The sequence below is a fragment of the Rhipicephalus sanguineus genome, chromosome 2, assembly GCF_013339695.2.
Source record: "Rhipicephalus sanguineus isolate Rsan-2018 chromosome 2, BIME_Rsan_1.4, whole genome shotgun sequence".
NCBI classification, from domain to species: domain Eukaryota; kingdom Metazoa; phylum Arthropoda; class Arachnida; order Ixodida; family Ixodidae; genus Rhipicephalus; species Rhipicephalus sanguineus.
The window spans coordinates 40,051,178-40,064,968 of NC_051177.1; the positions used below are offsets into that span (position 1 = coordinate 40,051,178).

The 13,791-nt window shown below is 48.0% G+C and overlaps 1 protein-coding gene across 4 annotated transcripts in view; it reads right to left on the bottom strand.

Annotated features, from left to right (window-relative positions):
* The window catches only part of LOC119382793 (Down syndrome cell adhesion molecule-like protein Dscam2), a 277,145-nt gene that overhangs the window by 197,357 nt on the left and 65,997 nt on the right, over positions 1-13,791 (bottom strand). For all 4 annotated transcript variants that reach the window (XM_037650646.2, XM_037650644.2, XM_037650645.2 and 1 more), the window contains exon 2: positions 8,203-8,523. In XM_037650646.2, coding sequence (XP_037506574.1) covers positions 8,203-8,523 — 321 coding nt within the window. The remainder of the gene's footprint in view (positions 1-8,202; positions 8,524-13,791) is intronic.

The following is a 13,791-nucleotide window of genomic DNA, read 5'->3' on the forward strand; positions in this document are numbered from 1 at the left end:
AAGACCCTATATAGGTGTCATGTCGGACAAGGAATCGTGTTAACATGTGCAATATAGCGCGACAGAAGAGTAAAATAACAACTAGGCGTCACAAAATGCTAATTGCGCAACGAGTGCGTGGATTGAAGCTTCCCACTCACTACAATGTGCTCAACCGTAATTCTTCATCGTCATAAGCCACATGCAGCATCAACTAAGTGCACATAATGCCTTACAGATGCGTGGCGGGTACCTTACTCATCCACAGAAAGACGAATGATGGCATAGTGGTTGCTTCCCTACTTCACAAAAGAATTATGATTTGTTGCGTAGTGGATACCTTGAATATGCACTGGTATTAGTTTCCACAAGAGACTTTCGGACGGGCTATAGGAAGGCCGCTATTCTAACTTTTGCTGTGACTGTGCTGCGCGCACCGCGCAGGCCTGGCGTTTTTTAGATGCGAAGTATCTTAACGTTATCTTAAGGCGGAGCTCAATCCGGTGGTGGTGGTGGTGGTGTGCGGCGTGACCGCCCTTACTGCGCATGCGCATACCCTCTCCACACACCTCCTCTCCACCCCCTCTCCACTCACTCTCTCCCCTTCCCCTCTCTACATACCCTCTCCCATGCCTCTCTCCACTTCCCCTCCCCCTGTCCACTCTTCCTCTGAAACGCGGGCTAGACATGCCGAAATTCTCTCCTGCGCAACGCTGCGATGAGCTCGAGCGCATGCGCGTTCCCTCCCCTTCTCTCTCCTCTCCTACGCTGCCCCCCTCTCGCCCGCCTGTCGACCGCGTTCCCCGCTCGCCCTGTGAGAATTAACGGCCAGGCTAGATGGAAGATACGACGCGCGTAGCGTCCCTCTTCGCGTTCCACGACGCGAGGTCGGTAGCATGCCCAATGAACGCCAACGGAACGCGATCGTGCAAGTGCTCCGGCTTCGCATCGCCTCATGGTCCCCTTTAGCGGGAGATGGTGTATTTAGTCTGTCCGGCATTCCGGTAACGCACATGCGTAGCGTAATGCCGGATAGCGTTTGCCATAACGGCCGCCACGTCAAGTGGCGCCAGCTATGGAGGATAAAAACAACTAAAACACGCAATCTATGTCCTCCGATATTCGGAAAGCGTCCATCGCCACTCGCTAAGCCTACAGGATCAATTATTCGTGTATGGCTCTCGCAAACGGTGCCGAATCGACCCAAATACATTGCTCTCCAAGCGTAAGGACATGAATCTAAAGCAAATAAAAGGGTCATTTCGGGGCTAACGAGCTACAGAGCGCACGACGGCCACTTGATATTCGAGGTGGAGGGCAATCGCTTTCGGCGGTGCGGCCATGTTTTTCGAGCGCGCGTATGCGCAGTTTACACCCGGTGTTCCGGTATGCGCAAAGCATTTTGCGTGTACCGGAATTCCGGACAGACTAAAACGCTCTGTTGTAGCAGCGGTGGATGTGACCGGTGCTGCCACACGTCCTTCCTCGTGCATCTCTACTCTAAAAATAACGCAATCACGGACACCCGCACGAAATCTTTTAAAAAGTCACAGAAAATCGCAGAAAATCACAAGGGAAACGCAGGAGGACCGCGATCCTGATGTTCCTGCAGATTTCACACTGGGTGGAACTGTTTTTTTTGCGTTTTTAGTTTGGCACACTTTCATTTTTTCTGCATGATTGCCTTAACTTATAAACACATTTTTGAAGAGCTCTACCCGCTTCTTCAATTCACTTGCATAGAAGTTCGCCGCCTGGGAGTTGAATTAGTTCACAATGAGGGCGTTGAATTTCTTTCTTTCTTTTTTTGACGTTTCGGTGAACTCGTGACACTGCACTGACTACTCCTTTCTGTGTCTTCGCGTAGTGTGTCGACGTATCATGACCTGTAAGAACACGAGAGAATATTTACCAGCTACTTAATTCTTGACTCACGAGTTGGGAAACGAATTTAAAAAAAAAGGTAATGTTCGATTTCCAAAGGGACTTTCTCAGTTAAGTGCACCAGTCAGCACTTCCCGTATAATAAGTGATGATTGGTGCATTGGTGTATAGCATATCTTGAAAAATATGTACGCGAACGAAGTACGATAGCCAGATTTTAAAGCGAATTCGGCCGTATGCATTAAATATGTTTTAGTCTGTTAGAAATAGCGCTTTCGCGTTGATCCCCATGCACACATCTGCCATCGAACTAGTCGCCAGCCTTGTCAAGACCTTCTCCATCAGACTTAAGTCTTCTGACCATGGCGCGCTTGTCAGTCACCATGTCAGAGAGTCGAGCAAGCTGGTTTTCTTACGAACCGCAAGTACTTCTTCTGTGCTAATGTAAATGTCATGCCTATTGTAAACTAAACGTTCGTTGTTCGTAACCAAAATATGACGTTTAGAAGTGATGTAAGAATCTCTGATGAAATTTGCCATGACGTTTAAGTTTTCGGCTTGAAACCAGTGGCACGAACATGCGTCTATATGGTAACACCAACTATCTGAAACACGGTATTAGTGCTTGACGCCACGAAATTGAGCGAATGTATTTAGATGGGATGTGTATGCAAATTTTCTCTGGTTGAGAAATTGATGACTGTGCGTGGAGCTTGTGTTTAATAAGTGCGTAGCATTAAGGGGCCGGGCTGTCGCATGCTGTCATCGTATGCTGTTGTAGCTTGGCGTAACGCAGGCAAAACCACGAATAGCATAGCCATCTGTATACATATTGAGAGGCGCGCTCGCGCCAAGGAGAAGTCTTCTTTTTCTTGTTCTTCGAGCGCCCTGATGATGATGAATGCGGAGCACCTTAGGAGCCCGGCAAAACCACGAAAAAAAAAATAGAAAAAAGAGGAAGCGAGCGAGAATTACAAAGACAGAGAAAGAAGGGGTGAAATGGGATGAGAGATAGAAAGAGCAAGACAGAGAAAGAAATATATATAGAGAAATGAAGAAATAAATATAAAGAGAGGAAAAAAAGAAAAAAAAACGGAAAAAGAGGAGGAAAGAAAGAGAAAACCGAAGAGCACCGCACTTCCTTCAGGCTTGGCACCACTGCTGCGAAGCGGCCTTTTAATCCTTCTTAGCTCGCAACCGACTATAGGCTTCTTGTCTCCTATTTCCCGCCACTATTACTCGTAGAAAATGGTATCACATAACTCTGCATAAAGGGACAGTTTTGGTTTGGTTTAAATAACAGATTTCATTATGCATCCGTACTAATTAATTGTGCTGCTCTGCGGCGCGGTAGACTGTCGCGCGTTCGGTCCCGGCCGCTGCGGTCGCATTTCAATTCAGGCGAAATGACAGAGACCCCTGTACTGTGCGATGTTAGTGCATGTTAAAGAGACTTCAGATGGTCGAAATTTTCGGAGCCCTCCACTAAGGCGTGCCTCCTAATCATATCGTGGTTTTGGTACGTAAGACTCCAGATTTTATTATTAGACTGCAGGGCTGAGCAGAGCCTCTGACTATGTCTATGACGACGCAATACGTTAAGTAACTGCGATAGCCGAGCTGACATAACATTCCTCGAACGCTCTCATGTTTGAGAATTTTGAGTATGAGCAGCCGCTTGGGGGCTGGGCGGTTGTGACACGGAACAAGAGCTGCCCGCTAAAACACTAAAACTGCCTTCTGCTTCGACCCACACTTCACAGAAAGCTACGCGAAAGGGATAAGGTTATAGACGTTGGAGCCGGTGAATACGAAGCCGAAAGCGTCAAGTTACTCTTGCGTCGGCATTTCCTTGCATCACCCGCGAAGCAACCTGAATTGTCAGTCTAAACAAGAAGCTTTAGCGTCTTCTTTTTTTTATGTTTTATTTGCGCTTTCTCATAATCCAGCCTCGTGCTGTAAGCCGACTGCAGATTGATTGAATGGCTCCGCGAAAAACTCCGAGATGGAGCTCCCTGCTTTCCCAGAGACCTCGGCTGCGCCGATCCAATGGATTATTCGCAGCGCATCTCGCGTCTTCGCAGACACTCATGAATTTTTCCCGACGAGCTGCTGCGCCTTTAGCTTATACATTCTTAATTTGCCGAGGTACAGGTGCACTCAGAACTTGCGTGTACATAATATGTGGCTTTGCGGCACGTGCAGGAGCGATCACGCTCTTTGGACCGCGCAGCTTGTATAAGTATGGTTGTCATTTCTCCATGGCTCAAGCTTCGGCAAAACCACGTTCGTTTCTTTTTATCAGACTTAAGCACGCTAGTGCTGCCATATACTTTAGCACTTCGGACGTGCACTTACAAGAATCATCCGCAGATATTTATGTTTAGCGAAATAAAACACGAGGTCACGACGCTAGTAACAACCGATGGTGTATTACACGTCACCATAGCATGAATTCCTTTGTGGAAGAAGGAATCATCATCAGCCTGTCTACGCCCACTGCAGGCCAAAGGCCTCTCCCATGTTCCGCCAATCAACCCGGTCCTGTGCTTTCTGCTGCCGCGTTATACCTACAAACTTCTTAATCTCATCTACCCACCTAATTTTCTGTCTCGCCCTGACGCGTTTGCCATTTCTTGGAATCCAGTCAGTTACCCTTAATGACCCCCGGTTATCCTGCCGACGTGCTACGTGCCCGGCCCATATCCATTTCTTCTTCTTGATTTAAACTATGATATCCTTAACCCCCGTTTGTTCCCTGACCCACTCTGCTCTCTTCCTGTCTCTTAAGGTTGCACCTATCATAAGGATAGGATGGGGCTCATTCGGCAAGCATTATCAAATCATGAATGGTAGTCTACCACTATCCCTCAAGAGGAACGTATATAACAGCTGCATCTTACCGGTACTTACCTACGGAGCAGAAACCTGGATACTTACAAAGAGGGTTCAACTTAAATTGAGGACGACGCAGAGAGCGATGGAAAGGAAGAAGGAATGAAGGGCGTCAAAGTCACAGTCTCAATACAGATTACTTAATAACACCGTCAACCGCGCTGCTACATCGGAAAAACTTAATTTGTTATGAAAAACCTCATTCAGTAGAGGCGTAGACGTACTGAGCATCAGTTGTTACCCGCTGCGGTGTAGTTTAGTAGCTATGGCGCTGCAGTGCTAAGCACGGAGGCAGGTCCGATTCCTGGGCACGGCGGCTCAGTTTTGATGGAAACAAAAATCAAAGAAACAAGCCCCCAAGGTGGCCGAAATCATGCAGGAGTCTCCTACTTATGGTGTTCCTGATAATGATGTCTTGGATTCGGCAACGCCCAACACTATGCTTCATTAACGTCGGTTGCTGGAGCTGAGACACAAAATATCTTAAAATGCTTACTGCTGCCAGAGCCTGGATGGGGCCTTAATGAACTTTGCAACATCGGCGAAGGCGCGTAGGCGGCTTAATCCCGGCTTAAGGGGCGGCTTCGTAAGCGTCCGAGCTGCGTGATCAAGTTGCGCTCTTCATAAGCCGCGCAAGGCTCACTCATCAGTGCCGACAGCGGAGTCTTATTCGCGAGAAATACCTACTTGTTATTATTATCATTATCATCGTTACTATTATTATGCAGCGTAAAGTGTTTGATGTATATGTACTAAGACCGCGCGCAGTATTGCCGCAGATCCGGAGCTGAAGATCACATAATCAAAAGCGTACCAGGGGAGCAAAGAGCACGTCTCCTCTTCTCTACCGGTGTCCGTGCTGCTGAGGGAAAACGCGACCCACTCACTGTATGTTGGGTACAAAATTGTGCCGGTACGAATGCTAAGGGTGAACCGAGATGGCTGGTGGATTCATGCGCGCTGTATTTTTGCTTGTTTATAGTGCCGTAGGGGCGGTGAAGCAAGACACAGTGTAAAGCCTTTCCTTACCGCGCCAGCGCTTTTCATCCCGCAAAAAAAAAAGATCACGCCATATCCACGAAGGGAATGATGATTGAGGAGCTGGCTCGAAGATAATCGGGTAAACCGTGAATGATCGGTACAGTTCCTCTACTGTCATATACAGACATCACACGTTGTTATAGTAGCGATTGTGGTCAGGTTGTTGTCAAAACACAAGCGGTCGCAGCCCTTGCAGCTGTGGCCGAACGTGTGGTCGAGGAAATCGCACTTGAAGAGCGCGTCGGCGCCATCAACTTCAGGTAGCGACCGCTTTCGGCGCTTGGCCGCTGCATCGCGCGCCCGTACCTCTTCGAGGTTCTCTTGCCGCTTCTTCCGCGCTGCTTCGGCTTCGCGGGCTTGTATCTCGGGGTTGTTGTATCTCGGCGAAGCCCGCGTTGCTGCTGTCTTGCGAGGCCTCCGCTCCGCCGCATTGTCTTCTTCGTTCATGTTATTTGTAAACAGTTATAGTTTAGCGTTAGCGCGATAGCAGGGATTAAGGGAATAGCGTTACCGTGCCGCAAACGTTGGTTACGGAAAGCGTGTTTTAGTTTAGCGGGATAGCGTTTCTGTGCCCAAGGTGGGACGGTGGAGCCACCTAGCGAAGGGTGAATGCGTTAAAGAAAGTGAAACGAACAGAACCGAGAATGCTCGCCTGTATCCCCGCACGCAGCAATATGACTACTTTTTTTAGTGACAATAAAAGTAAGTAAATATGAAGTACGCACCAAAAGCGAAAATTTTCATGTTGCAAAATTGTTTACACCGATATTCTAGTTGCCCTAGGGACGTTCGAAATGGGAAGCGATCTTAAGAACTACGCTAAGTTATCCGTAATACTCTGTCGTCGAAGCTACCTGAAGGCAAGCGAAGCCATTTCGCACAGTCGTTTGATACGAAAGAAGTGGATCCGTCCACATCAACGCTAAATTCAGTTCGAAACGGGCGTCCAAACCCGCCGCCATGTTTTACGGACACTACGTTAACCACGCAAACACGGTAACGCTAAACCTGAAAAATAGTGTGCATACGGTAAACGCTACGGTTCGTTTAGCGTACTGCGCATGCGCATTTTGATCCCGCTATTCCGCTAAACCCGCTAAACTATAACTGTCTAGTATCGAAGCGCACTGCCGGAGTGGAGCGAGCACCGCATGCTACAGTTGGCTATGCTATATGTGGTTTTGCCTGCGTTATTATCATCATCAAGGCGCTCGAAGAACAAGAGGAAGAAGACTTCTCTTTCGCGCGAGCTACGCCTGTAACGATCGCCTCTGGAACTAAGGTTATGCGTACGGCGCGGGACTTCGCCCCAGCACAAGAACCTGGCGAGCCAGCTCCTAATATATTAACGCGATAGCGTTAAAGAGCTCGTATCGCAGAAATTCCGCCGTCGGTGTCGGCCCCGTTGGTTGTGAGCGAAAAATCATCATCTTGTCCGTGACCGAAAAATCGAAAAAGCTGCAAATAAAATAAGTAATAAAAATGTTGGGTCCGAGTGAGAATCGAACCCAGGCCGTCTGCGTGGCAAGCAGGTGTTCTACCACACAGCCACGCTCCTGCTTGGAACTGCACTGAAAGCAACTGTCATGCTTCGCAAACAAACGCGTCCTGTATACAGGTGTCACAGTACGAGATGTAATATCGCAGTAACATTGTGTGGTACGAGCGTACATTTCCCTCGAGCGTCACACCATGTCAACATCATAACGACTTGGTGGCTTAAAGACAGCCACCCATTACAAAAGGCACACACATTACTGCGCGTATTCCCTTAAGACCACGTAGTGGGTGGATCGCAACTTCGAAAAAGTTTCTCGCGCATAATTGCTCCTGGTTTAAAGCATGCTACCCATTACATAAGACACACACTTTGGTGCGCGCATTCTGTTAAACACTCGTAGTGTTCGAAGTGCGCACTAGTGGCAGGAAATCGCTATCGCGTTCAACTCTTAAAGGCGAAGCTTAAGCGTCCCCCAATATTTGTTTTCGCAGTGAGGGTTCGTATTCATAGAGTGGCATCTGTTAATGATTTCCTTCTGGCTCGCGACGCAATATTTGTTAATATGCTTAGAAATATTAGCTGCTGCTGAACAGCTCAGAAAGTTGTGTCCTTTACGTCACGCAGCTGACCAATTTTTTTTTGCCGTATAGCAACCAAAGCTTAATTTATCGAGCTAAAATCCTTTTTTTTGTGCTGTTTAAAACCTTCGTTTCTGCACAAGCGATTTAAGTGCTTCGTGTTTTCTACAATCATGTCGCGAGAAATCTTGACAAGCTGCTCCACGAAGCCCTATGTCTCTTCTATTCTGTGCTGTCTCAAACCTTTAGTCTCCTCCTGCCGCACGTAAGATCCCATTGAAGGCGATAACGCAAGAAACAGCGTTACGTGGCACAGCCGCTCACCTGCCCTGACGTGGACGTCCCTGCTGACGATGGCGCCGACAGGGTTTGAAGCGGCGCACCGGTACACGGTTGCGTGCACGTCTTGTCGGTAATCCTCGGCTCGGAACGGCGGCAGCACCAGCGAGCCGTTTGGGCGCGCGTATCTCAGTCCTCGCACGTCCTCCATTGGCGTGCCGTCGGCCGACGTCCAGGTGACGCGAGGTTCGGGCGAACCCGTCGCTGAGCACGCCACCGTGGCACCCGTCGAGTTGGAGAAGTCCACGCGTCGTGGAGGCTCGTGTAAGAACACCGGTCCGCGCCGCTCGGTCTGGTACGACCCGACTACACAAGGAAAGAAAAACACGATGGTTGGCACTTCAGGTCAGAATATCCCCACGCGGAGGTCCAACCTACTTTTGAATATTTTGCCTCGTCACCAGAACATAAAAAAGGAGAGTCTCCCTCTCATGCAGCATCATTCCACTTAGAAGCTTAAACCTCGAACGTAATGGTGACATGTCACTTAAGAAACAAGAGCAATGCAAAACAATAGCATTTTAATTAATAGGTGCCCTACCAGGACTAATGAGAAATGCGAAGTCCTGCTTTATGTCACTGCTGTTAGTGTTCTTTGGTGTGTTCTACGCCGCTAACAAATATTTTATTGCATTGCAGCATTGTAAGAGATCAACATCCGTAATTGCGTAACTTTTGTTTATGCGACGATTGTCTACATTTGACAAGTGTTTATGCTACCAGCCCCATTGCTTTTATTGCGATAGCACTTATATGGACACTCTCGGCTGGTTTTAGTCGTCACCGTCATGTCCCCTATATGTATATACAAGCCATAAAGAAAAATAATTAAAAAATATTTTCCGAAGCGCGGATTCGAACATGCGACCCTTCGCTTCACAGCGCGCTGCGTTAGACGGCTCGGCCACGGAGCGTACGTCCTTCGGCATACTAACGGGGCGCCATTTATCCTGGTGGTACGCAGAGCTAGGAGGCATATCAGCGTGTTCTCTGCATTACTAGCGGGATGGCGCGAAGGGCACGCTTGAGAGGTCGTCATCCCGCTCGTTTTGACCAGAGTTGCGATGCGCGCGCGCGCCTTGTACCTGTACTTTGCTCGTACAGGGCGTGGTCGCCCGTGCGCGCGCGCTTATCTCGTGATGGGGCCGTTTTGCACATCTTGTACTTTCCCCGACAATTTCGCGTTGAGGTTGCAGAGCGCATGAAGGTCACTTCGCTCGCAGCAACAGCCGCGTTTGCGAAAGGAGACCGCTGCTCAAACACAAAGAAGTAACAACTGTGACAGTTGTTAGTTAGCGCTTGCCCTGTGTATACCTGTGCGTTCGTTTCGTGCGTGCTTCTTTGTGTTTGAGCAGCGCGCTTTAAGTGTCGAGCTGTGAACGTTGCTAGTTCGCGCTCGTCTTGTGTGTGTTCTTTCGGTGCATCCCTAGTGCCTGAGCAGCGCGCTGCACGTTTTGAGCTGCTTGCCGTTCTTCGCGTGACATTCCAATTTGTTGCTATCGCATTCATTGCTTCACCCTTGCGGCGAAACTGTGACTTTTCCGCAATGTTCACGGATTGTTTCCAGATGAGACATGATTTTAAATGCCCGCCATTCTATGAGAGAAGGGTGTTACAAAGTGCCCGTTGCACATTATACTTGGTAGTATTAGAAGCTTTTTCCCAATTCATCCTCAAGTCCCTGTCTTCTCGTTATTCGGTGTGCATACTAGTTTGTAATAAGCAGTCGGTAACGGCTGTGATTATTTACACATTTTATGTCTGTTTGGTTCTTTGCTTTGTGTTATTATGTATGTGTTTTTACATAACATTCTTATAGAGATAGCAGGCTCCCCAGCAGCAATACTTTACATGCTGTATGGAATTATATACAACTATACGCACAAGCATAAGCAAGGCTGAGACATAACATATCAGTCGCTGTTATTTACTTATTTTTGTATTTGTCTGTTGAGAAGTGGGAGAACTAAGTGAATGACATGCTTCGACGTTTATTACTATGGAGCTGACTCCAGCCCACTCGTCTTCCAAGTGCAGCTTTGCCTGACTCGGGTACACAAAGAACTTGTCGAAGAGGCGTTGCTTGATGAAGCGTTGTGTCCTTCGCATCTAAACGCGTCATCGTCTTGAGCTGCCGTGCCTAAGAATCGTGAGCTCGAGGGCGTTGTCCTTCTAAGACGAACCCTCAATAACGATACGAGAAATCGTTTTCTTCATTTGCTCGTAATCAAAAGTGGTAGTCGAGTAAACACAATTAGTTATGCTATCGCCGTTCCGCCATTCGAACGGGTTGTACATAGCCCGAACACGCGCCCAGCTGTAACAGTTATTTTCTTCTTTTTTCAGTTATTTTCTTCTTCATTTTATAAAACTGTTGCCGGGCGTTAATTACTGGGCCGGCAAATTATCGCCGCGGGAGTGAAGCGCTTTGAGCTTGCTCGGTACCGTGCGAAAAAAGATTGGACAAGCAAAGAAAGCAGCGCGAAATGCTAGAAAAATCAAACTTGGTAAAGAGCAAAAAATTTTCACTGCAACCATGGCCTCCCCTGGTGGCAGATGGGAGCCCTTTTGAACCGCCGCCGCGAAGCCGTGATTACGGAGGAACCAAACCGCGCCCAAAACTTCGTGTTCTGTCCAAATTAGCGCGCCGCATGCTACGTTGCGGTATTTATTCATTTGCTGTTCTGCTCTTTTTCTTTTTTTATTTTTTATTATTAAACCCCAGATGTGCGCAGCGTACCTCAGAGGTGCCGATGAGCGGTGTTTGTGCATGACGTATACACCACCAATAGCGACACCAGCGCCGCAAATATACGCCACGCCCTTTAATCGGCTTGTGGTTCGCGGCGAGCTGTCGCGTGCATTGTGTGGCCGCATACTACAGAATGGCCTATTATTGCCTCCTGCAGCCGCGCCACTGTACAGTACGGTGTTCGTACCGTGTCTACCCACCAGCTGTTGCTTGTGTATATACGACTGCAATGGGTCCCGTAAGTTGTGCAGGGCTACAGCTTCGAGTGTGTGTGTGTGTGTGTGTGTGTGTGTGTGTGTGTGTGTGTGTGTGTGTGTGTGTGTGTGTGTGTGTGTGTGTGTGTGTGTGTGTGTGTGTGTGTGTGTGTGTGTGTGTGTGTGTGTGTGTGTGATAGACTATGTGGATAACTTACCCATGAAAGGGAGCTGCGGATGAAAAGAGTCCAGCTCCCAAAAGAAAATATATTCCCGTTCTTTCGCTTGCTCCGTCGTTCGTAATGTTTGTGCTTACCCGGAAGCGTAGGCTTCTGCGGTCGGGTCTAGGTGCTCGGGAGGCATTTCAGAGAGCATGGGACGTCGACCTCACGCGTTCTTTTTGGTTCTCGGTTATGGAGCTGGGGCTTGGCTGACGGGAAGTGACTCATCTCACTTAACTCGCATTCCGAGCGGTCGCAAGCATGCACTCCCCCCCTGCTGGTCGTTTCTCGTTAAAGTCGTCCGGTCCGGAAAGCAGTGGTGGCCATTTTTAATGCGACGAGCTTTCGCGGGTCCACTTTAGCCAGTACGGTTCATGAGCTAAAGCGTACTTGTGTGGCCTAAGTGCTAGGAAGGCAAAAAAAAAAAAAAAAAAAAGGTGAGGGGGGGGGGGGGCAAGGGATCACTTTGCACATGCTCACAAATATTCACGCACAAAACCCAGAGAATCGCTCTTCTGTGAAACGCTGGATGCGGTGTTCGTTAACCTCAGCGGGAAGCTAGAACGAAAGCAGGCGTTGCTCCGTTTAGCTAGCTTCCGCGGGACTCCGCATTTAAAACAGAACATATGGCGAACACGTGCGTGTTTCGCGTGCAGCTGACCACAGCCATTGGTCAAGTGTGTACCAGCGGGAAGGTTCAAGCGATAGAGACAGCCAATTCGGTACGCATATCAGACGCCAAGCACTCGTACAATATTTTTAGCCATGTGGTGTAGCCTGACTGCGATAGCCGGCGATTGTGACCGCAATTATTGAGTGATGGCATGAATAAATACTATTTTTCCAGTAAAATCTTACTGACAAGCGTTCTGCGCAAGCTGTATTCAAGAAGACACCACGAGTTCATTCAAGTGAGTAACAGGAGAGCTGTTTATTTGAGCAATTTTTAGTGAACTGCTTCTCTTGTTCTTGATATCATGATCATCACACTTCGACCTAAGTTCAAGCAGACATCAAAACGGAGACCTATTTATTCGCGATATCCGAGTAATCTCACCTTAGGCAGCAAGACCACTTCGGTACACAGACATTTCCATGCTCCTTCACTTCATTTAATCCTACGCCGCACGTGTTTGCGTATCCTAAGGAGTGAAAAACGGAACTTCCGGTCGCCGTGACATGTGGGTAGGATCACGTGACCTGAGCGCAAACATCGCGTGTGACGTCACACCACCACAATACAATTTAAACGAAAGGAAAGAGAGAGAGAGAAACGTTTTAATGAAAAGCTGGAGATGTTTGTCTGGCTATTTTATACACAGATAACTACAGGCGGGATTTTTAGGCAATCAAAAGCTCGTTTTAGGCGCCAAAAATATGCAGGAAGAACAACGTTTTAGGTTTAAAAAACAGTAAATATAGGCACAATAAATTTTCACATAAATGCAAACAATTCGAAACGAAAACGTGCGCGAGCTCTGTCTACGAAAGGAAAACAAAAATGTTATTGCTTAAGATGGCACAAAGGCGTTAAACAGTTGAACTTAGACGTGCAATGTGCTTTGTCCCGCACGGTTCGCAGAAAACGGTCTCTCTCGTGTTCTGCATGGCGAGTGAAGGTGCCACTGTCGAATCAACACACTCCTGGGTGTCTTCTCGGCATGACTGAGAAGGGCAGAGCACGAGCAGATAGCCAGATCGCTAAAACACCAGAAGGGAAGGATTCCTCCTATTGTCCGGGTCGAATTGCGTAGAGCCAATTTCTCCCCTGCCAGCGAATCACTGGCGTAGCCAGGGGGGAGAGGGGTTCAACACCCCCCCCCCTGAAACTTTTCAGTTTTGCATGCGTATATATGCACGCATGCATACAAGCGCACTCACGAACATATATAGAGTATGGTTGAAATCCACCCACCCCCCCTCCCTTCGGAAAAAAAATTTCTGGCTACGCTGATGCAGTGAACACCTTACAAGTTAACTTACAAAAACAAAAGTCCCATGCACATCATATTTTCCTTTCTTTTTTTTTTTTTTTGCTCTTCACTCTCCTTCCTGCTCCACGGTCTCGCATTCGCGAACCGCGCACGCCATGTCTCTGCGGCGGTGAATGTGGGTGTCCCACTTCACGGCTGCTAGCTGTTGTTTCCGGGAGTTGGTTGAACTACAGGACTAGGTTGAACCCCATAGTTCCGAACAGTCAGTGCTGCGTGGTAGCATGACTAACGGTCTCAAACTGCTCCCGGGAGCCCAACTTGAGGCTAAATGGTGTTAATACAAGCGCCAATTTTGAAAATAGGCGTTTATAGGCATTTGTGAGCATTTAGGCACAAAAGTCAAAATAGGCATTTATAGGCACTATAAAAACACTATAAAAGCCTTTCTTAACATCTAATTCATGCTCATATAT